Source organism: Micropterus dolomieu, linkage group LG05 (assembly GCF_021292245.1).
Source record: "Micropterus dolomieu isolate WLL.071019.BEF.003 ecotype Adirondacks linkage group LG05, ASM2129224v1, whole genome shotgun sequence".
Classification (NCBI taxonomy): domain Eukaryota; kingdom Metazoa; phylum Chordata; class Actinopteri; order Centrarchiformes; family Centrarchidae; genus Micropterus; species Micropterus dolomieu.
In genome coordinates, this window is record NC_060154.1 from 6,770,261 (window position 1) to 6,795,282 (window position 25,022).

At 38.8% G+C, this 25,022-nt stretch overlaps 1 protein-coding gene across 1 annotated transcript in view; it reads left to right on the forward strand.

Moving 5' to 3' along the window:
- LOC123971171 (collagen alpha-1(XXIV) chain) overlaps positions 1 to 25,022 on the forward strand; it is a 99,506-nt gene that overhangs the window by 59,711 nt on the left and 14,773 nt on the right. The window contains exons 22-41 of the mRNA XM_046049845.1: positions 86 to 130; positions 3,154 to 3,207; positions 4,556 to 4,609; positions 6,407 to 6,460; positions 7,031 to 7,084; positions 9,391 to 9,444; positions 9,669 to 9,713; positions 12,209 to 12,253; positions 15,094 to 15,147; positions 15,713 to 15,766; positions 15,903 to 15,956; positions 16,212 to 16,265; positions 17,672 to 17,725; positions 18,522 to 18,629; positions 19,812 to 19,865; positions 20,242 to 20,349; positions 21,268 to 21,321; positions 23,062 to 23,115; positions 23,257 to 23,313; positions 24,304 to 24,357. Of these exons, the coding sequence (XP_045905801.1) occupies positions 86 to 130; positions 3,154 to 3,207; positions 4,556 to 4,609; positions 6,407 to 6,460; positions 7,031 to 7,084; positions 9,391 to 9,444; positions 9,669 to 9,713; positions 12,209 to 12,253; positions 15,094 to 15,147; positions 15,713 to 15,766; positions 15,903 to 15,956; positions 16,212 to 16,265; positions 17,672 to 17,725; positions 18,522 to 18,629; positions 19,812 to 19,865; positions 20,242 to 20,349; positions 21,268 to 21,321; positions 23,062 to 23,115; positions 23,257 to 23,313; positions 24,304 to 24,357 (1,164 nt within the window). The remainder of the gene's footprint in view (positions 1 to 85; positions 131 to 3,153; positions 3,208 to 4,555; positions 4,610 to 6,406; positions 6,461 to 7,030; positions 7,085 to 9,390; positions 9,445 to 9,668; positions 9,714 to 12,208; positions 12,254 to 15,093; positions 15,148 to 15,712; positions 15,767 to 15,902; positions 15,957 to 16,211; positions 16,266 to 17,671; positions 17,726 to 18,521; positions 18,630 to 19,811; positions 19,866 to 20,241; positions 20,350 to 21,267; positions 21,322 to 23,061; positions 23,116 to 23,256; positions 23,314 to 24,303; positions 24,358 to 25,022) is intronic.

Below are 25,022 nucleotides of genomic sequence, written 5' to 3' on the forward strand. Positions count from 1 at the left end.
CAGTGGCAGGGCAGGATGGTGACAGAGATCTCTTTAATTACAGGAAGCTAACCAGCACACACTGTTTGATGTTTTTTGCTTGCAGGGAGAGAAAGGGGATATGGGAAATGTTGGAAAAATTGGACCACAAGTAAGTTGCTTTCACACTTGTAATGTACAGGACAGACATTCATGAACAGTTACCCTGCTGTGGATTAGCAGCTTTTCATTAAATCCTTCTTTAAGAGTGTCAGTGTTGAGCCTGTGCTGTAGCTTTTATTTGCTTGAGTGGATGGAAGTTGTGGAAGTCACCTCATTTGGGTTGCACATTTGTTTATGGCTCAAAGCCTGCCAAAGCGTGTTTTTCATCAGTTGTTTCCCAAGAATCATCCTTATAATGCATGTTGTCAAAGCATAACTTAAGTAGAAAATGTTCATCCATAAAGTTGTTGGTCTTTGTCCAACATGTGGCTTTGCAAGTGTCCCAAAACATCTGTGTTAGGATTGCTTCTAAATGAATCAATTAACTGCAAAATCACAGTTTCATATGTCTGTCTTTCTGTTTCATGCTTCAGTTAATTCTTTATACCCATCACAAATACTCTAGAGATATGCTTGGAATGTTTCCCCTTTGTAAAATCCTCATGAACACAACTGCTCTGAACATCCAAAGTATGTTTGTCCTTCCTGGAGGCCCCTTAATGTTAATATTTGCATTCTGTACATAGTGGAGGCAACCAAGCGGGCTATGTTGGACTGTGTTGCTGCAGTCCACATATGAGAAGGATTAGGCACTTACTGAGTACAGTGGCCTTTGAAGCCAAGGAGGAGCCATGGGGTTATGTAGAGAAAAAAACTCTAAAACATATGGTGGCTCTAATGAATGCGATTACGTCACTTTTCAAATAAATTAGATTTGTAAGAAACTGAGAGACTGTCGTTGTATAATGCAGGGTAACCCAGGGTTGATGCAAGGAGGCCTTAGACCGCCTGTCTTCACCGAGTGCCCCTGTATCACCATGAGGCCTACCATAAACTGTTTCAAATGAAATTTTACTTGAGGTTTTTATGGTGTCATGTATTTTAGCCAATTTAGATTGGCTGCTGAGTGCTCCACTTTTAAGTCATACTGCAGTCCACATTTAATAAAACATGTATGTGTGCTTTGAACTGTAGTTCACATCAACCTTTGATTTTTATGTCAGTGACTTAGTGTGTGCTTATATGTATGTGTGCACAAGAAAGAGTCACGTGTGAGAGAGAACCTTAATACTCTCAACAATATGTCACTCGGGCTGTATTTCTGTAAGTTTAATGGTTATACCAGTACTTTTGTAACCCAGGCTGTGTCTGAGAAACCAGATCACCTTTAAAACAGCGCTGTAAGAGCTCCTGTGTCAAGGCCCAGTCACATGAAAACCATTAACTTCTGTTAAATGATGCAAGGTACCACATCGTCCCACTTTGTGTCCCAATTAAGGGATTTGAGGTCAATTTAGAGCTCCCGTTCCCATGCCCGCAGGCTGCATCCCCTCACAGACACTCTGAGACACTCTACTAATCTGTCACTCAAAGCTTTGCTTGCATCCAACAGGATAATAGTCTTACTGTGATGATACATGAGTAACACTTTGAGGCTGTCAGCGTTTATTTAGCTGAGTAAAAGAATTGTAAATGGAACAAAATTTCATTATTTTATTTGGGTGGTCTGTTTGTTGTCTTTTTCTTTGTCGCACTCACTTTGTCAATCAGTTTCTTTTTGTCTGTCTCTAACTCTCTGACTCTTGCTTTCTGTCTCATTCTAAAGACAGGGGGACAGGGGGATACAGAAAATATTTTAAGTTTAAAAGTTAAGTTTGGTAGAATTAAATAAGAATATATTCTATGATTATGTGACCAAAGTAAATATACATATATATATATAGCTTACATATATGTCCAGGTGGCTTCGTGCACATTCTGTGGTGTTGCATACTTGCAGTATTGTTGCCTTGGTCTGGCGTGTGATGAGTACAAGTTAACTGCTCTGCTCCTTCACTTCACTCTTCTTACTTTTACTTCACACTAAGTTTTGTTTTACTTTTTTTAACAGAGTCTTAAAACATACCGTTGGCCTTTCTGGTTGAATTTCTACCAAGCCTCCGATAAGTCTTACTGTTGGTCTGGAGCTCCAAATTATCCAGTGGAGAGGCTGGCAGTGGTCCAAACCACGGTCCCAGACGACTGATCTGGAAGTGGTTAAGCTCCTTCCATATTTACATTAGCTAGTCTTTTCTCCATGAGGGCACATTTACTAAGTAGTGTATATCTTTTTGGGGCTACCTGTATTGAGTTTCTATAGTCTGTGTAATTACCATGACTCTAATAATTCCCAATCACTGCTGTTGTGCCCATGAAATATGTTATTCTTAAGGTTTGCCAGGCAACATAATTAACATTTTCAAGGCTAGCTTTAGTAGCTCCTTGATAAATAATCATTTGTTATCAATTCCTTAATTCCAATCAAGAATCAGAACGACGTCGGGCAAATACACAGGTCAACATCGAAAGGTGTATAAGTCAAGGAGAGGCCTCCGCTTTGTTTTGTATTTATAAACCGACCCAGAGTTGGCTTTCATCCTATTGGACAAGTAAACTAACATTACTACAATTTTTGATTGTGTGATTTTGTGCTTTAGTTGGCTCAAGTCAGATAACATTGGATTGCTGGCTAACGCCAACCAGTTGCTAATGTCATCCGATGCAAAATAGTTGTAACATTATGGTTTGCCGCATCCGAGCATGCACAGGAGCACACGCCTGGAATCAGAATCAGAATCAGAATCAGCTTTATTGCCAGGTATGCGTACACATACGAGGAATTTGACTCAGGATTGTACATTGCTCATGATGTGCTTACTCATACAAAAATATAACAACACAATAATAAAATAATAAAATAAAATAGAAATGTAGTGGTTGCAATCTGAAATCTTAATTAGAGGCCACTGAAAACTACACATGGTCCCTTTAAGTCAGCAGCCCCTCCTTTCTTCTCTTGCATTCAAAGGTGTCATAACTGGAAAATAACCCTGAGTGATGAAGATTAGGTCCTCACTATGTGTATGTGTTGAACACTATTTTCTCCTCTCCTCTCTTCTCCTCTCCTCTCCTCTTCTCTCCTCTGCTCTCCAGGGTCCACTAGGCCTGATTGGGATAGCTGGGGTGATGGGAGTTCCTGGTGAAAAGGTAAGGAGTATGTTTCTTTATCATTAGGCTGTCAGTCAGCATCAGCTGGCTGCTTGTGAGTGGCAGACCCCTGTAATTAGGGCTGTGTTAAGCAGCCACTATTTGAGGCCCCAGATTGCCCAGAACACATGTTCCACCAACACTCAAATCCACATTAATAACAATATTGTCAAAGCCATGTCACCATTGCTGCCTCTCACCCCTCTGCCCCTCTGCTGAAGCAAGCAAAGGTAAATTCAGGACACAATTTCCATTTAGTAAGTGACAAACCTCTTTAGACAAATTGGCCTTTCACTGTATGTCAGAAAACTCACAGTATATTTGTTCCTGATTGGTGTCATTAGACATGTGCTGTGCTGACATATATATTAAACTATTGCTTATTCATACAATACATAGGCACTCATAAAACATATGAAAGGTGTTAGCTCCACACAGGTGTAAGTCATTTAAAAGGAAAAAAAACCTCCTGATGCAATCTGGAGAGGCCCTGAGGCTTTCTCCATGTTCGGCTCCCATTGCCTCTCAGCTTAACAGAAAATGTTACAGGGGGCTCTGCAGCCTTCCTACTCCTCCCAAGTGAAATGATTTTACCAGTAATCTAGGTGTTGATTATTAACAGTCCTCCAAACAAAACACCTTTTTTTCAAACCTCCAAATCTCCAATGTTCTCTCCATCTATCTCAACCTGTTCCCCTTTCCTTCCTATACAGAAGCCCCCTGTGTGTCAGAACATGTTCTTGTGATGGAAAGCTGTCTGCTTGTCCTCCGCCTCCTCTTGTGCAAAATCCTACTCCTGGTTCAATCTGTCAGCACCAGCCATACCCTGACAGCCCACAAATTCCTTTCACATTATATACATACATAAATGCATACATACACACATATAAATATATATATATTGGAAACACAAGTCTAAATCAAATGTATATGTATGTATGTATGTATGTATTGAATTCAATAACAGCCCTCTTATTTAGACTTGTTTTTCCAATACAGAGCCTTACTGTTAAACTATTCTGCTTACTGTTTGATAGAACAATGCAAGAAGAACTTGAAGGGTACTTGTATAGTCATGAATGTTGTAGATGTAGGCAGCTTTACTGCTCACTTGAAGTTGACTTTGCTTTTAACACACTGTGCAGAGGACCACCAACTGGGTTTCAAAGTACCTGCTCCCTTTAAGCTCCACTCAACCAGATGTCACATTTAAGAAGCTGTTCTCCCGTTTTGTGGCTCATTATTAGGAAAGTGTGTATGAAGTTATGTTGGGATTTTCTCTGTGAGGTGTTCAGTTCATAGTTTAATGATCCGCTGTCTCTCTTTCTATCTTACTGTTTTTCCCCAGGGAGATCGAGGACCAGCAGGTCCAACAGGTCCAGTCGGAGAGAAGGGGCCAATGGTAAGTTCAGTCACTTAGGATATACTGCAGAGCTGCCCGTTCTCTCTTAGAGTAGCTAAAATCCAGCCATAGTGTATATATTCAAAAAGGTTTTCCAAGAAATCAGCAAGGCTACTATAGCCTACCAGAGCTTGAATAATTTGTTCAGTAAACTAATGTCTAAGAATGATTAATATTAAACTAAACAACTAAGCAATTTTGGCTGTAAGTTGTTGCAGTCTTAGCTATAAAGTTTAGTTCATGAAAGTGGAAGCAGACCCACGAGGCCTAACAGGTTCCAGACTTCTCAGAGTTGTAGCTTTTGTAGATCTTTGCTAAATTCATCTGTGTCAAAGTCTCACAGTAATGTTGAGGATGTTGAGGATGTTTTTCCAGTGACTTTTTTGGATCACTCTGTCTGGTCTGGTCCAGTGACTAGACTTTGTAGACACTAAATTAAGCTGTGTTGAAAGACATTTTAGTGTTCTTTCCAGTCCTAAAGGTCTTTGTCAATGCTCTGTTGCAAATTAAAAATAGTGTCTGAGATAGATTTACCTAACTGAAGCAATTATGTTTGGTGTCCTGCTCCTTTATCAGTCTGAATGAGTGGCTGGCAAGTGTCAGCCACTCACAGTTTGTACCTCGTTGTGACAGTAAAAGGCTCCAGTGGCACACAGTGCTGTCTAATCTTTGACAGAATGACAAAAGCTGGTGCTGGTGAGTTTGAGATTTGTTCAGCAGTTTCAAATACCAGGGTGAGTAAGATTGTGTCTCATTGAAAGTCATAACATTTTTAAGGATTTCACCAACTCTCCAATACTGAAAAGGACCCAGGAAATGGGTTGTGATGAACGCTTGTACATTTGCAGGTTATTAGCAGTTTTTTATTAGCGTACTAACTACTGTGGAAAATGTGTTTGCATGGAAATTATTTTAACAGTGTTGATTCCCCAGAGCAAAAAACATGCTGCTGTTCAGTGCAGCAGTGTTTCCACTGTTGTCTGTACTGTTGCTTGAGTCCATAGAGAGAGGGCTGGCCTTTCATCCCTCCCTGTCCTGGGGCCTTGGATTAACTCCATATCTGTGGCTTTGGGCTCAGTCCTGACCTAGCTGGCAGGTAGAATGGCTAGCAGGCCGACTGATTGGCTGGCTGGAAGACAGAATGACTAATTTGGTGGCTGGCTTGCTGAATAGTTAGATGATTGAATCACTGCTAGTGTGTGTGTGTACATGTTTGACTGGGAGAGGGGGAGAGAGCTTTGTGACTTATGTAATGGTGTTATGGTGATTTGTGTGAACCAGTTTGGGCTATTATGTAGCCACATTAGCAAGGAGTGGCAGTTCAGTGTGAAGGGCTGTTTCACTACAGATTACAATGATCATTTTATGAAGTTCTTCTTTTGTTTGCAGGAATTAGTGTCTCCTTGTCTTTAATGACGTTCTTTCTTATTGTGGTATTATTCCTTTTATGATTACAGAAAGAGAATGAATGGTGAATAGTGCTGGGATGAGCTGTCTGTTTTTTCCTAGAGGGTCTGGAGCATATTCTAAGAAAACTTAATATGAAACACAATTCTACAGTCCTAATCCTTTCCAGTCACAGATGTAGCCACCTTAGCACTGTGCAGTGTTGCACTGCTGCTGTGCTGTTGCTCCACACTAGTCATTGTTGAAATCCAGAGGCACTAATGCAGCATAGCTCGAATCATTTGTATAATGGTAACCACTTTTTCTACCTATGTAACAGATGCCCCTAAACAGTGACACAGTTTGTTATCTACTTTTCTATATTGTTTGTTATTTCTGTTTTGGTGTAAGGGCTATCCAGGATTGCCAGGAAGTCCAGGGGACATCGGAATGCAAGGTGCTCCTGTAAGTGTCATACCCTCATCAGTGATTCTTTGCATTGGGATGCCTACATGTAAAATCTATATTTACTGTACACTTTCCTATATACATATTGTTTTTTTATTAACTTCCTTTGCTGAGGTTTTTTTCTTTTCTTGCTCCCTCTGCGTTTTGGATCGAGTCATAAACACATAAGTACTTAACGAACTGAAGAGCTTGGATGGATTGACTCTCATCTTCTCTCCTCGGTGTCTTGGCTGGATATTATACACGCCTAAATTGCAATATTAACTTGGACTCTGAGTTGGAGCATCATAATCTTGGTTTTTTGCAAACACATAAAATTTAAGGGAGTGATTTGATGTATCAGTTTTCCTGTTTCCCACAGTTTAGTCTAGACTTGTGTAAACAGAATGTCTTAACTGGCTGATTGTCCATTAGGTTCACATAACTAGTGATGATGCGAGTGAAGTTGCATAGAGAGGTTTTGTCGTTTTTAATTTGTGTAAATGTTCTCACTGTGAAATTACAGGGTTTTTTTTTACTGTGTTTTCCCATTCTTTACTCTTGTGTCTTTCTTGTTTTTCCTCACAGGGCGCTCAGGGGCAGAGGGGTAATCCAGGCACTTCTGGGCCAAAGGGGAGGAGGGTAAGAGTTGTCTTTACCTTTGAGACATTAGTTGTAGTAGTCTCTTGTATGTTATGTATGTGAGCCTACTTCAACTCAATAGTGACCATGAAAACTTCACTTAGTTGTCTGCTTTGCATCATAGCTCCATTCCCGTAAATCAGAGGTTAAAGCAATTATAAGACATGTGTTTGTCCTTCCACTTGGCCCTAGCTTCTTTATAGGTGCATTTACAACTGTTTCATGAGTTCCATGAATCTCATGTTGGAAGACATTATGGTAATCTCAAGTGTATGTGGTGTTGTAATACTGGTGAGACACCGTGTGGCTGAGAGGAGAATGACATCTTCAGCTCAGGAGCCAAAGATAGATGTATGATTGTAATTTTGGTCAGGGGTCTTGGAGCTTTTACAGAATTTCAACCTAAATAAGCAGTAGCAGAAACTGAGGTGTTTGCAGAGTATACAGTGTACAAGATCAGAACAAAGAAAAATATATTTCATTTTGACTTGTGACTATATGAGTTTGTGTCCTAGGAAGAATAAATCTTAAGAATGTATTGCAATAACTGGTATCTTTGTAAAAAATATTTTGTGCCAAGACATGTTAGCCATGTGATAGTCAAAGGTTTTGTACTGTTTTGGAGGTGTCTCCTTGTCAGTGTTCGGGTACTCATGTGATAGGATAGAGCTCTAAGGTTGGCACTGTCTGTCAGTTTCTCTTTTGCCCACTTTGGTCTGATTGCTTGCAGGCAGCAGCACATCCCGGGAGGTCCTCTTTGCTAGAGTTTTGCCTTTAATTTCCTTTATATCTTTCCTAAATGGAAGGTTTGCTTGTGCTTCACTTCACTGCCAGACTGCCTAAAAGTGACATGGCTAAAGCTTTCTAGTTTAGTGTGCGTTCATTTCAGTTAATGGGAGAAATGGCAGAGAAACACTAATAAGCCAATTGAGCACAAACACTCTACTTCTTACACTTCATAACTCATCCCATATTTCAGTTCCTTTTATCTTCTGTTAATTTATTTTCCGCCATTTGAACATTCTGCCAAGTAAAACATATGGTAGCACTTAACATGCCACGGCTTGTGTTGTTTACCGCAATCCATAAACATGTCTGTTTGTGGTTGCATTTCCTGTCTTGCTGAGGTACCAAGATCAAAGAAAAATGCGAAAGGTAATCATTTGAACCAAAGTCACATATTCCCCTGCTAGCTGATGTTTTTAATAGAGAAAGTGTAAACAAACACATCCTTTCTCAACAGTGAGGTTTCTCGAGAAGAGATTTACCTTATTATGCAAAAAAAAGGAAATGCTACACTGCTTATTACCCATTCTTAAAATTTTACTTTCTGAACTCTAAATAAGTCATATCCTGGAATCGGAATTATGTGTTGTGCACTTGATCTAGTTAGCACACACTTGCACTACTTCTAAAGCGAGTTGTCCTCTAGGGAAAACAGGTAGTGCTCTGAACTTTGAGTTGCTTCCATCATATCTGATCTATTATCTATGATCTCACAGTGAAATACTCCTCACCTGCTCCACAAATGTTCCTGTAGACAAACTTTTGGCCAATAATATGCGTTATTACTTGTAGATAAGAAGTTTTTGTCATGGCTTCCTTAAATCAATTATATATTTCGAACAATTTATTCTATATGTTTATTGTTAAAATGACATTGCAACACACAAATAACCATTCCTTTCATTTAGTTAACTCTAAATAGTCAAGACTGACAAGGACAAAGTTATAGTAGCATTGGCCACCTCAAAAACTCATCAGAAATATTTGCCCCTATGTCCTTTAATCCAAGATTAGAGATAAAGATGGACGAAAGGAAGAACATCGAGAGAGAGAAAAATAAAATCGAGTTTGTCTGGGTGTTTTAAGAGAGCAGAGTCTGACTGAATGCCAGAGGCTCCGGGAAAATAAGAGCAGATAGAGAGCCATCAAAGGATAGAGAAGATGCAAAGACAGATACACTGAAACTGGAAAAGTCGTGAAAGAGTGGATAAGAGACAAAACGGGAGGCTCTTGGCCTGTATTTACAGATCTGTATCTGTCACCATACCTGTGTGGTGGTGTTACAATCCTGTGAGACCCCTGGAATGTTTGTGGGAGTGTTAGGCTGTGGCATCAGGCCGGAACCCCCCCCCCCCGCCAAGTAGACAAAGAATGCAGACTAATTACTTGTTGTTGGTGGTGTTATTTCAACTGTACATATTTCAACTTGTTTATGATACTTTGATGCTAAATGTGTTCATGTACTACTCATTCTTTGTTGAGTGATGTTCAAAGGTGTGTCTCATGTTCGTGTCACATAGGGGCCCCGGGGTCCAGATGGCCCACTGGGAGAACCAGGCCCTGAAGGCACCAAGGTAAACATGCACACTACCCTGTTGAAAACATTACCATGTGCATGTGAAGATGGGATCTAGATAGTACTTTTGCATGAAATATGTCCTTCCTCCTGTATATTAGCCAGTATTAGAACTGGAATTATCCACCCAACACTGCTTTTATGAATTGTTTATTTCATTAGTCCCTCTGAATTTTTTTCCTGAAAACCCCTTTCCAAAATGTGTCATTTTTTTCTTTGCAGGGTGAAAGGGGTGACATTGGACAAAAAGGAGAGGCAGGATTCATAGTAAGTAGTCTCTCAATTAATATATCTTTTAACCCCAGTAAGAAAGGTCAGTATCAAACCCCACAAATTCATTTATACACATTACCCCTGGTTAGTTTTTCACAACACAAACAGATTTATACTTAATTTGTAAGGCAGGGGAATTAAACATTCAATTTAAATAAACTCAACCACATGTTCAGTTAAATTTTCCAATGTTATATTAGAGCGAAGATAAGCAGAAGAGATCCATTCCATGTGCTTCAGTTCTTTTTTCTGAAGGAAAAAAACAAAAAAACACTCCACAGTGAGATTTCGCAGTTGTAGTTAAATGCATCTTTTTGTACAACAAAAAATTCTGAATTTGGATTTATAGGTTATCCAACCAGAAAAAAAACAAAGCATGCATTCCCAACCACAAACAAAAAAACAAATAAAACACAACCCCCCCTAAGCTTTTCTCAAGAAGAAAATTATTTTTTTTAAAAGGACAAAATAGTCACATAACTGGGCTGAACTTCCTGAAAGCAGTCAGCGACCAGTCATATAACTGGTTGACTGTACTGGTAGGTGTATGGAGGCGAGTGGAAAAAAGCTATGCTATAATATTCCTTAATATTTACAAAAAACATAATTTGGGCAATCCCTACATCATACTACGAAGTTTATAATCAAAGCACAAAAAATACTTGTAAGATACTTGCGAATGGTTATCATGCTGTAAATGTTTTACATCGAACACATTTCTGGATGAAGACGTCAAGCTCTTAAGAAATGCGAAGGCACTTTTATTTGTTCCCTTCATCCAAAGCCAAGAATAATTATCACATTATAATAAAAGGCATCATCCTGAAGCATTTAGGTTAAAACGCAAATCTCTTTTGAAGATGCACATTCACCTCCTCTAGTATAATCTCTGGGCCTCTATAAAAGCTTTAATCAGTTTTCATTTGCAGAGTGCGCCTTTGTCTTCTCGTCTCAGTATCAGGTTATACCCAAATGCAGTTAATATGTACTACTGCCTGCTTGTGGTGAGAAACCTTAGCTAAGTGTGCTGAGCAGCATGAATGTTAACTTTGTGTCAGAGCTATAACATTTATGAACATTTGTTTGAGTGTTTTTGTTGTGCTGAATCATTCAAATACTGCAAGTGTTACGGCGCCAGACCTAGGGGTAATCTGGACAGGCAGCAAAGGTTACACAGGCTAGGGAGCACTGTTTAGCCACTGTGGATTAATAGAAAGATGACCAAAGTTAGCGTCTTGCTCAAGCCAGAGCTCGTTTATTTCTGACTACAATCACATACCGTCTCAATCACATTATTTCTTGCTCAATCTTCCTGCTTAAAGTGCATGTTACACAAATGCTAAACATTTCACAAATAAACAACAATTGACATAACCAAACTGACAATATACAATACATAAAGCATTCTACCTTACGGAAAATAAGTACACATGACATCAAAATAATTTAACATATTCCACATAATCAAAATCGACTTAACTCAAAATAACACGTAACAAAATAATATAACTCAAAACACACACTGACTTTACCCTGATTCCTCCGATACAGTCACGGACATATTAACACATTACATTTCTGCAAACATTAATTGTAACACTAACATAAAATACACGTACATTTTTCTACACATTTCTTAAACGTCACACTCTCTCCTACACTTGCACACTAGTTTGAATATGGTATCCTTCCCCTGGCCATTTACTGGCTGGCTAAAACTCTTAACAACGTCTACAACATATTTTCGTCTGTTACAGAATGTTAATGTTAGTTACTCACACTTACAAAACTACCGTGAGAGACTGAAGTTCATGAAAAAAACCTACTTAACATGACGACGCTTGAAATCATCTTACAACACTACAGAACATTTTATACTGCATTCGCATTACATACTAATCCAAGCTAAACATAGAAAAACAAGTTTTACTGTACCTGTGGATTAATAGAGAGATGACCAAAATTAGCATCTTGCTCAAGCCAGAGCTTGTTTATTTCTGAGCTGCGCATGAGCGGAGCTTGTAGCTGCAGCCTCCGTACTTGATCCACAGCAGTACCAGAGCACCATCTACTGCCGAGTAAGTGCATTACCTTTATGTTGTGACTTAGTGTATTAGGAAAGATCAATTATAACAAAAAAAAATAAATGGGGGGTGTCTGTTTACATAAAACTAAACATGTAGCATTTCCAACCTACTACTACACTCACTTATCCCTCTAGTTTAGTTGCATCAGTTGGATTTTGTATTAATCTAAGAGAAATTCTCTTAAACTTAAAATATGAAGTATCTAACAAGGAAGCTCCCTTTGATGACCTGCAGGCAAATCCATATAATCGTATCACTGTATAACCCAGCACACACCAAACCACATATCATCAGATATGGAAGATGAGTGTGTTGCCAGTATTTTTCTCAAAATCAATTGATATCAGTAGGGTTGATTGAAACTGCATGTTAATCATTAAAATACGCATTTCTGTTTTGAAGGGCAAGCCTGGCATTCCAGGAGAGAGAGGCACTCCTGGGAAGCATGTAAGTAATCTTTAAAGTTGTTGGTTTACTCTATTTTCGCTCTTCACTTTAGCAATAAGCAGTGCTATGGCTACAGAAACACAACACAGACTTGTAAAACATGCCCACATCCTCTTTTCACCTGTAGTATATATATATAATTATCACTTGTGCGAGTGTGCACCAATAAAGTCACCCAAGTAGAAGTTGTCATAGTTAAAAGAAGTAGCTAAGCAGTTCTTCCTGGCTCATAATCAAAACATCCGTCCATGTATTCCCCTTATTCATCTGGTGGGTGTGGGTGCAAGGTTTTCGTTCAGCATACAGTGCTAACATCAGTTTTGATGAATGAGTAATTCTTTTTGTTTGATTTTAACACTGTTGTTCATAATGCTTTGAGATTAGATTAGCCATTAATTTGGAACACTTGTTGTATTTTAATCACAGCTTTAGTTTATGTCCAGTTGTGAAGAATATGTACTTTGATGTTTTTTGAAATACATTTAGATTAGACTTCCACTGATGCTGGATGTTTGAGTCCGATACCACTCATTAGTATGGGTGTAAAAACATTTAGGAAAAAATTACCTTTTTACAACTATCATTTAAACTTAGTTATTAAAGAAATGTGACCAAGATATGTATGGAGCAGGAACATTGTTCATTTGAAAAATAAACTATGTCAGTGCTCTCTGGTGGACAAAAAATGTAATGGCAAAACAGTTTCTAAATCTTTGGCATTTCTGTACTACAGTTTCTTGTTACTTATCCACTGACATGTGTGCTGATACCATTCAATCAAGCTTATAATGGTGGATGATATCAGCCAGCTGATTTGTTGGTGAGGTTTCACTTTGGATGAGACGTTAACAACCCCTTGGGAGTCTTTTCAGCAGCTAATGTAGGACACACATACAAAGAAAACAACTAGTAGTTACTACAATGTCTTTTTTTAGTAACACATAATACACACACTTTTGGCAGCTCAGAGAACCATTTTGCCAGCAAAGGCTTGGTTTTTCTGTCTCAAGAAAATGATGGATGGTAGTTTTGATATTATTTTGAACTGTGACAGGATAAAATCTACCATCTGTGGAGAGACATGCAAATAAAAAGAAATTCAAAGCAAATCCGTATGGGTTGTGATGATCATTAAATTCACAGTATGTTTCTTATAGTGGAGTTTCATTCATCCCTTCATAGCACGACTTAAAAGGGATGATCAACAGTCCGAGAAAAGCTCTATCACCTGCATGTTTAAGCTGTGTTGGACTCAGTTGTTCGGCTTGTTTTGTTTTCCACTGACAAGTTAGATGTTTTTCAATTTCTCTAATCATATATTGACTTAAAATTTGAGAGGCTTGTTTGTAATAACTTGTAACAGACACACAAATGCAGGCCTGTGCTGTCACTTTCAGATAGCCATGTGCACACCCACACGCATAGATTTGTGGACATAACAAGAGACACATACTTGGGACTAGTTATGACATGTCCTTCTGAGTCTTTTGCAGTGGATAAAGTTTCAATAACTTTCAACCATTGTGTGTTTTTCGAACTCCACTTCAGAGTGAAAAGTTACTACTTACAGTAACTGTAGCTTTGACCCACTGTCTCTTGTAGAAACCCTATTAATGAGATAAACTCATCAGCCAACTATCATCAACCTCTGCTTTGACTTACCCACTGTATGTTTAGCTGTGGGGGGGGGGGGGCAGGATTTATTTTGTCCATCTCTGGACTCATAGCGCCATCTTGTGTATGACAAAACTTTTTATCAAAATCTATCATGAATAATTCCTCGCCATTTCTATGTTCTATGATTAAGAATCAGTAAGTCATTGTGTCCCAAAATGATGTTGCTATCTGTGATGTCAGAGCCCATTAAGCTCAGTGCTGAATGTAGTTTTGTAGTTAATGTCAGTGATTGTGGTTATTGTCACGAAGCATTGTATTATACTATAGTTTCCATAAACGTAATTGGTTCACTAAAATTTTATAAAAATCACTTTTTCTACATTTATTTATGTTGATTGTATATTTGTATGTATGTATTTGTATGTCTACGTGTAGCACCTTATCACCACAGCAAATTCCTCGTATGTGTAAAACACTACTTGTCAGTAAAGCTCCTTCTGATTCTGATATCTGATTTAATCAATCACTTTTTATACTTTAATTACTTTTGCTGGGTGATATTTTAGAATGTTCTTTATGTGTTTGCTTTGTTTTTTTTACTTTCTGTACTAAATGTGCTTTATAAATAAAATTATTATTATTATTATTATTATTATTACTATTTGGGCTGTGAAAATAATGTTTTATTTTGCCTTTTTTTCAATTGATTCAGCTTCACTGTTTAAAGATATTTTGAATACTTAATTTTGAAACTGTATTTTTTTCTTTTGAGTCATAGCTACTCAGTAAAAAGGCAAATTATTTAAAACATTATAAAGTGTTTTGTAATATGTAAACCAATTTATTATACAGCTAATGGTCCACGCTACTGAATTCATCTCTGTCTTGTCAAACTTTTGCAAATAAATTTTAGTGCTTGGAGCCACCAGCTGTCTCTTACACACGCTAAAGTAATGTCGTTCTCTGTCAATGATTGATTAAACACTGTTTCAAAAGGGTGACTTGTCTAAACTTGGCAGCTCAATGTTTGGATTACAACAAAAGGATCTGAAATTGTAGGAAAGCCAATCGTATTTCATCAAAGACTGAGTCATGTTTGTGGGTGATGGTGATAATAATGATAAGAGCGCCGTGGTCAAAGCAAAGTTTTCTCATGCTTGTTTCTGTAATTACACAAATGACTGGAGCTACAATGAAGCTCATGACTGTGTGTGTTTTTCCAGGGTAAACCAGGTATTCCGGGCAGCAGCGGGGAGAGGGGACCCCACGGTGAACCAGTAAGTATGCTTTCCCTGTTGCATTGATGTGGTTGTTTCAGGAAACTGCAAACAGAACGCACATTGTGAAATCTATAATGACTGTGGGAGAAAATATCCATGGAATCATTATTGTTCACAAACGTTTCCTGAGAAAGAAGCTGTCAGGGCTGGGGGGGGTATTTAGATTTGCCTTTATTGCTTTCTCTCTGCGCATTCTTCACACCTTAAAGCTCCTTACCTTGTTCTTCTTGGATTAGTCTCCAAGTTCTTGATTTTCCTGGAAATCTGCCGACCCCTCTGGGACATCAAGAATGTCAAACAATCAGATACCAATATTTTTTAGTATGAGAGGTTTCAGGGATGCCAGAGGCATGGTTTGTGTTATGGGTCTCATCTTGCCTTTGGCTGGTCTTCAGTTTTCAGGTAGTCTCAGCTCAACTTTAACATTCAACTGTATGTGTTTGTTTTTGTGTTTTGTTATTCAGGTGTTTTATTTCCTGATTTACTGTACCTAGTAAATCCAATTATGAGATTATGTATCATTAAACTGAAAGAATCCTTATGATGCTTATTTGTCTTGCAGGGACCCAAAGGACCTCCTGGAGAGGCTGGACCTGATGGAGAACAAGGGCCTGAAGTACTTTTAATTCAATATTTGTAACTATTTATCAAGTCATCATTAAATGATTTGGATTCATACAGTAGTTGATATTCCTGTCCAGCTCAAATTAGACATGACTCATTCCCTTTGTTTCTCTGTCCTATTTTTGTAGGGTGGGCCTGGTGCAGAGGGGGAACCAGGTGCCATCGGAGAGCCGGGGTTAAAGGTCAGTACAACCTTGCCATGTTTTTTTGCAACCACCCCAAAACATTAGTCATTTCAGTCCGTGCCACCCTCCAGCAATGTGGAAAGCAATAAATTTACATCAATTTGTACCTGACAAAACTATAGCCTTGGGTGAAGCAACAGCTCATTGTCAAGTCTAACAATGTATAGAAGTGGAGGAGTGTGCATGCACACACACTGTATATGTGTGTATTGATCTCCAGACAACCCTGTGTTGTGATTTGTGTCCCTGCAGGGTGATGTTGGGCCTCCAGGAGCTGAAGGGGAGGAGGGACAGGAGGGAATGAGGGTGAGTGACTACAAATAATTCACTAATCCTTTCCTTCTTTGTGTATGGGTAAATCTAACCCAGTTTACTCTATTGGACCAAAGAAATCTAAGCTTATGTCTCCTCCATACAAATGTTCCAAAGACAGGGTCGTTTTGTATTTTGTCACTGAAATTGTGATTACAGTTTTTCAAATTAATTAATTAATGTTGTCTATATTATTTAGGATAAGAAAGAACGTTACTGTAATTACTGTGCATCATCATTTCTTCTGTTTTATGACACACATGTTTTAGATGGTTATGTGGTTCTATTTATTTACATAACAAATAAATTGTCCCCACAAATGTGTTTTGTGAATTAATAAATCAGCAATAATTCTTCAGGATTCATCTCTTCATTACATACATTACCTCTTGTTTTTGTCCCTGAAAATCTTGCTCTACCCCTTCTAATAATCTCTTGACCAAAAGAAAATAAATACAGTTAATACATTTTATTTCTTTCATAGAACTTAAAGAGGTGGTATTATGCTTTTTGGCTTTTTCACTCTCCTTTATGGAGTTATATATCTTTTTTGTGCATGTAAGAGGTTTGCAAAGTGAAAAAGCCCTGCCCAAAGGGAGTTCCCATCTCCCACAGAAAACTCTGATCTGAACTGCCTGAAAACAGCTCGTTTCTAGTCTAGCAGCTTCCCTTTCATCCCTGTGTCTTCACAAAGTCTTGTACAACCCCTAAATAATATTTTGAACCTGAAAATGAGCACAATACCACCTCTTTAAAGAGTAACTTAACACCTGCTTAGAATCTTGTTTTTGCTGACCTTCAGTGGTAAACCTTCTCACCTCAATGCAGTTTTGTACAGGTGTTCTTCAGGACACAGTAACGTCACTGTTCAGTGTGGTTACAGGTGCAACACAGCACGCTTTTCACCACACCCCCCATTGATGCTAGCTGCAGTCAGCCTTAAAACTTGAAACCAGAGAGGGCAGTAAAAGACTGCTTTTCAGTTACTCCTTAACTCTTACATGATCTCTCTTTATGACTTTGACAGTTGAACATTGATGTTGTAGGAAATGAAGCATGCACTTGATGATTTAGAACTAAGGACTACTACATTGGTAGAAAAAAGTCCTAATAAAGCACAAGTTACCAAGACATTGTTTCTGGATTGACATGTTGTTATTAAGGTTTTAAATGAAATGTTTCAGTTTTGTAAGCACATCAAAACTAAATACCTTTTACATACACGCTAGCGGTGTGGACGCTGAAATGTCATAACCAAAAAATCAATTATCACAGAGAGAGTAAAGATTTCACAGTTGTCACACAGCTGGTTTTGAGAAGGGACAATAATGTTATTGTGTTTATTTGTCACTGTTTACGACAGTAAAGAGCTTTTGTTGTAAATGGTGACTTGTTTGTAGGGTCCTCCTGGTCCACCTGGTGAAGATGGCCCTCAAGGAAAAGATGGAGCTAAGGTACAAACATTGCAAGGCCTTGTTTTAGTTAACTTGACTTTACCCCTTTTCAACATCGAGCAAATAACCTAAATGAATTAGGGATTTGTTTATGGCAGGGTTTTCTATGTGACAACAATAGTAGGGGGTTTTCAGTACATTCTGCTTGCTTTAGTTCATTAAAGAGAATAGCTTTTTATATATTTATAATTTATGAATAACAAAATTAAAGCTTTATTTTATTTTATAAAATTTATTCAGAAGAATTGGCACAGATGCTGCCAATCTGCCAATCAAGCCTCGGCTTAATACTTTTTTGTGTTTGTTGAAATTCTCTACATCCTGGCGCCAATAAATCAAATGCTCTGACACAAAAATGAAAAATAGCCTGTATCTGTGGTTTTTGCAAGACTGTAATAACCAAAACCAATCATTTGATTGACTAGCCTACCTGCCTGTCTACCTATTGCCAACCTGCCAACCTGTCTACCTGCCGGCCTGCCTACCTGAGTGCACTCTGCTTTCGATAAGTCTAGCTGTCTCATACTAGTTCTCGAATGTTGCTTACCCCAGCTTTAATTCAAATAAAATACTGAATATTACCACAATGCACTAAGTACACCAGTCTACTCAATTTCACTTGAATGGATATAAAGTCAAGTAAAGAAAATTAAATTAAAGCCTTCTGTCAGTGTCTGAATACTACAGGTTGTCTGGCCTATTGGGCTCTCTCTGTTGGTAATATGAAACGTGCTATACTACAATATAACTGAACTGTCATACTCTCACTCAACAACTTTTTCTGTCTCACTGTCAGGGTGAGCCTGGTTATCATGGGCCAATCGGAGAGTCAGGGGAAAAAGGCATAGAAGGGGACCCTGGGCCCCCAGGACCACCTGGAGAGCCTGGGAAACAAGGCTTTCGTGTAAGTTTATTTTGTGTTTGCAAACTGCCAGATACATTTTTAATAACACACCCTTTAGGGCTGGGGCGATTCATCTACGTAATCGGCATCATCATTTACGGAAATACGTCGATTTACATAATGCAGGTCAGCGCATCGCAGTGAAGTGCTGCACTCAGTCAAAGCAGGGATTCCCCCAATTGATATTTATTTTTAGATGAATGAATTGTTATATTAATTGAGTAATAAAAAAATCTATACAATAAATGATAAATTAATCGTCAGATTAATCCACAAAAAAAAAATCAGTAAGGTGCAGCACCAACAACCTCCATTTAAATGGGAGGCAATTAACAGAAGTTGATGCCCACTCAGTAAACGCACACTTGACCTCAGTTTAAGTTAAAACTAAATCTAAATAAAATGTCAGGTAGATTCAGTTTGTTGCAGAATCGGTTCCTCTGGTTTTTCACTGTGGTTATTTATGTGAGAGCTGGCAAGAGACTGATGGGCATACTTTTCAGTCAAAAAGTCAAAAATAAATCACACCTTTAGAATTTTAAATACCTGCAACTGATGGAGCAGATTACAGATTACTCTTAACCAAATAATGCCCTTGTAACCCAGTAGGGGTCAGCCTTCTCTTCATCAAATACTTTTGCTACTGGGGCAGTAAGTGGTACTATGTCATAGATTGTGGATGTTTTGCACAGCATGATAGATGTCAGTCAAAGTCTCCCTTAGTGTAAGTGCTTGTTTTGATTTGAGCTACAGATCCAGATTTTGTCATGGGTCTTAAGGGGGCAGGAAGGTCACCAGTGTCCGGAAGGAAGGAAGCTTCAGGGCCCACCTTCAAAGCTCTGTGAAAGCAGTATTGCCCAGTTTACAAATGTATGTTGACAAATATCGTAAACGTATAGACACTGTGGACTACCAGCTAATAACCTCTGCATAGAAAATTGCCCGCTGCTCATGTCGGAAAAAATGCAGCAGTATCAGGATCCACATGTTGGTGTTTATAAGTCATCAGAGAGACACAGTGATGACAACAACAAGCAGCAAAGTGACTACATGATGTCTGTTAAAGTTACAAAACTGAAGAAATAATAAGATACCGTTTACTCTTGCTGTTATCAATGCCAATGATTATCAAATAGATTTTTTGTGTGTATGTGATAATCATTAATGAGTCTCCTGTCACAGGGGCCAGAAGGAAAACTAGGGCCCCCAGGGAACAGAGGACGGCCCGGAAAGAAGGTAAGGACCTCATTCATTACCACTTTTCCTGTACAGTATGTTTCCACGCAGTAACACAGCAGGAAGCAAGTGGGCACAGTCTAAGGCGTTCAAGTGGTTCCATACAACTACTGAGTCATCTTGTTTCAGCTGCCTGAACTATCATTTGGGTCAAATGTAAAATTGTTGACTCAAGTTCCAAGGAAGAAAATGAGTAACTCCAACCAGTATTAAAGACAAATAGCCTTTAGAGCTACTATAGTTTTGTTTTGTTGCAGAAGGACAGTTTGACATGGATGTTTCCTCCTGTCAAAATTAAGCTGAATGCTGATTCCATACTGGCCTTTTGTCAGTGTTGCTGTTTCTCTTTCCTCAATGACATTCTGTCTTTTTCCAGGGAGAGAGAGGTCCTCCAGGTCTTGCTGGTGAGACTGGCACACGAGGAGACATCGGGCAGCCAGGCGAGCCAGGGCTGAAAGGCACAAGGGGAACTCGAGGCACAACAGTTAGTTCCCATTCTTCCTGTCATTCCTCTCACTTAGTCCTGTCTCAGAATCAGACTGAAATTTTTGTTAAATTAAAGGTAAAATGAAATTTAGTCATACCTCTTTGCAGTAAAAAATAATGTCATCATGTTTTTTAAATGTACTGTTTGTAGTTTTTTAAATTATTATTAGAAGAAAGTAAAAAGGAGAACTAGAGACAAAGTAAACAATCCTGGATCCCACATGCCATGTGCAGACAGTGTGTTCAATGGTATTGAAAAGTATGGACCACACCAGCATGTAACCAGACCGAAGTGACATTTGCAGGCATGTTTACATGCTGTTTGATGAGCTCAGCAGGTAATTGGCTATCTAACCTGCAAACTGAAGTTAGCAGTGCACTTTTGTTTTCTGGCTTGTTCAACAGGCTAAGGTGCAGGACAAGACTTGCATTCGTGTTTGTAAGTTAGATAGGAAGGAGACTTTGACAGGAAAGCTGAGTGTGTTGTTGTTCAAAGATATTATAATAAATATAATTGAACTGCACAGTAACAAATCACCCTTCATGTCCAGTTAGGACGTTTCTAAATGTATACACACTTGTGTGTCAAAACTTAAGAGCAAGCATAATTACCTCCTTTGTTCCAGGCCTGAGAGAAAGAAAAGATAGGAAAGAGCCAAGAGGAAGGCATCCATTATTTTCTTTTTTACTCAGAAAAGCAGCTCCCTTTTCTGTAGAACCACTAAGACCATGTTGTGATAGCTGTGGAGATTTATATCCCTGTCATGAAAAAAAAAACTGTTCCCAGATTCAGTTTGTATGTATGGTGGTTTGAGGCCAAGATTATATTTAGCTGAACCAGAGTAAGAAAAAAGCAAAACAGCCCTAGGACTGATTCACTGTGTTCTTTTGTTTGCATTTTCTGCATTGCTTCCAGGGTCAGCCTGGAGTCATGGGGATAGAAGGACAGCCAGGACTGGCAGGATACACAGTGAGTTTCTCCTATCTGTGGTTTTTTTAAGAACCATTTGCCAATGTACACATACATCCTGTGCAAAAAAACAGATGTACATTTTCAAAATCACATAAAAATTGTGTATGTTTTTGTTTAGAAAATGCTAGTTGAGTATAACCTGAGCGGTCTGAGTTTTGGCTCAGTTCATCCCACTATGCCTACATTCAGTGTGGGCCTATCTTACAAATTAGGATTACTACGTTATTTAGATAACTTTGTGTAGATAAACCCGTTTTCCCTTAAAGGGCAACCGGCTCCCAGCAAAACACAGGCTCCATGTAAGGATACAAAACAATACAATAAACAATAAAGGTTTATGTGCTGAAGCCCATCAGACCAAACCGGTTCAGATGATGTCGAGTAAAAACAAAGTGAGCATTAGTAAAGCTGGAGAAACACAGAGAAAGTCACGTTAGCTCGCTGGCTAACGCCAAGCAGTTGCTAATGTTTTCCAGTGCAAAGTCATATCGCTTTCCACATTACTTCACTAACTAACGCGACCCGTGTAACTTTCCTGTGTACCCCTGGTATTATGTCAAAGTGTCAAAGCCTGCAAGAAATGATATAATGGTAAAAAGCAAATGTGGAGCGATTTGTTTACTATCCTATAGTGATGCAGCCAGGAGCAGCCACTCTAACATAACATTCAATTTAGATTTAATTGCCTTTTACCGATACTCAGGAACACAGCTTCTCCACCTCTCAGTCGCTGTAACTAACATGACTCTCATAATATACAACCCAGAGGAAGAGCCATCCACTAACACTACAGTAACTTTACTTACTGCGGTCTAACTGTTATAAAGTGTGACATAATCTCGTTATAATATTCAGTCCAGCTCACTACCCATTTTGTTATCATCCAATACATTTAGCTGTGCTGACATTGCTGAGCCTCCGGTGAAAGATACACAGATAGTAAAGTTAGTTACTGAAAGCAGCAGGCGAGCTAACGCTGTAGCACGTCGGCTAAATGCAGTCACTGTAACGTTAGCATGAATTAGTTCAACATCAAGCTGATAAAAATATTACTGTAACGTTTTTACCTGAGTTTCCACCATGTTGTGTGAAGCTGTCTCCCTGTCTCTCTATAGCTGCTCTCAGTCCTTTTTTTGGGAGTACTGTGCCAGTACCAGTACCTGGTAGCCTTGTGCTGTAAGCCTAGCAAACGCTGGAGACATCTTTCGTTTTTTTTGCTGGATGCTGGAGACATTACATATCGTCACTGCCATTCTTATATTTCTCATTACTCTTTACTGTTATTTATCCAATGAATGCAAAATACCATGTTGGGAACCTATACAAATACTATCATCAATACAAAAATTATTACCAGAGCAAAGACAAAAGGTGAAAATGAACATGGTGAAGTCTACAAGGCAACTCCACAGTACGTTCAACGCCAACATCAGTGGATTTAGGTTGCATAACTTGAACAGGGCACCTCAAGTTCATTTTCTCCCTTTTTGTGAGTGTCTGTGTGTGTGAAGACTCTCCGACTCATTTACACTTGACTTAGACTGCTGAGTGATTTCTAAGTCAGTGCCCAAAACCCAAATCCTTAAGTGACAGAATGGAAGTGTTTCTACAGAGAACTGTTAATATAAAACATCTCTGACTAATATGCTGTCAGCGTAACTCATGGTTGAAACATGCTGTAGCCAGTAGAAGTATGGTGACTTTGTTAAGCACAATAATCAGCTTTCTTTTTTTTAGGGTCACCCTGGCAAGCCTGGACCCATTGGGCCACCAGGGCCCAAAGGTGAAAAGGTAATATAATACCTGATAGTGTCTGAAATAGAATTGATTCAGTATTTTGGGTTTTAGGTTTAATGTACTTCAATGTACTGTGTGCAAAATCTTGTGTCTGTATGTGTGCACATGTCATTCTGTGTGTTTACTACATTCTAGGGTTATCCAGGCGAGGACAATAAGACCCCAGGACTGCCAGGGCCCTTAGGTGAACCAGTAGGTCTTGCTTTCCTTCAAACTCTCCTTTCTGATCTGTAACACTCCTTGCTCTGTTTAGTCCTAGCGGTTTAAATGCAGGATTGACTCTGGAAGTAAAAATTTATCCTGATCAACTCCTGATTTTAGCACCAAGAACACTCATGTTTTGTCCCACCACATTGACAATAATGTCAGTGTTTCTGTTCTTGAACATGTCATGCATATGGACCCCGATTATCAACCTTTGTGGCTCAGATCTTATTCTGTTCTGACAAGGGTTTTTACACTTCAGCTTAGCTTTGCTTGTGTTCCTTTTTTGGCCCAAAATAAGAATTGAGGTCTTATGACAACACTGTGACGAACAAAAATGTTAAAACTGAAACAGGCTTCATTACATTGCATTTATACAAAACATTTTTGTCATTTGGCTATTTTTCACCCCAAGTTACCCGAAGGATTCTGTGTATTAGAAGAAAAGAAAAGAAAGTAATTCTTAGACTAATATCAAAAGAGGATCAGGATGTATCAAAGAGTGTTAGCAGCTTGGGAGAGCTTACAGTTATTCAGTAGCATGACTCTCATGCAGTTTGAGACACATTTTCCAGCACTGGACGTAACCACTGTGATAGGCCTACATGAACAATCGGGGAAGTTAATTTACATTACATTACTGGATGTCTACACAGGTATAGATAGGAACCTACATGAGTACTGGAATGTCAAGTTTGCACAGTATTGCAGTACATAGCATGAGCAATACAATGATAGCCTCAGTCTCGCTGTAGCCCTGTCCAAGATTGGCCGAAAGTAAGGTTACGCCTTTCCATTTGACTTTGGTTAAAATGGAGACTCATAGGTCACATCTAAAGAATATGTTTCATGTGTGTTGGCCTGAGAAGTGTCTCTGTCTTTAAGTAGCTGCCCAGCTCAATTGAAGCTTTGTGGGTATAAATGAATCCATGCATATACAGTATTCACGTTCATGTGTGCGCATTTGTGTCTACACAGGGGCCCCCTGGAGAACGAGGAGAGCGTGGAGAGCCAGGGGATGAAGGATATCAGGTAGACAAAACCATTAAATCAACATCAGACATACGCACAGTCCCCACTCTGTGTGCTTATCTACTTGATTGTTGTTCATTCTCTTTTTGTGCGCCATTGAACACTGCTCTGTTCTGGTAAGGGCAGACCACACATGTTGAAGAGGATTACCGAATTCCCAGCAATATGGCTGGGGAATTTTTTTTGTCACTTCTTACTTTTCAAGTCTAGGATTCTTTGCTCTCAAAAAGTATACACACACACACACTGACTGTGCAAGCAAGTTGGTATACTGGTTACTTTATTTTGGACAGTTAGTGTTTATATTAGACAGTAAAATTGATGTGGGTTGTAGCTAAAAAAGTGAACAGGCAAATACAAAAGAAAATTATTTTACTAATCATAACAAAACATCACAGCACACATATGGTATCATCACCTTCTTATGCTATATGTGTTTTCCCTAAGTAAAAAAAGTTAAAATGACCATAACTCAAGGATGCAGTAGTTCCAATCAAGAAATTAAAATTTTGCCAGACCTTCTCAAGACCTTGCTCAAATACCCCTAGTGTAGATTTCCCTACTTGTATGCTGGATGAAAGTAGAGGTACTTTACCTGCCTAGGACACATTTTTGTCATTAAGTACTGTATCTCATACTAACTGTTGTGTAACTGACTAAGTGCA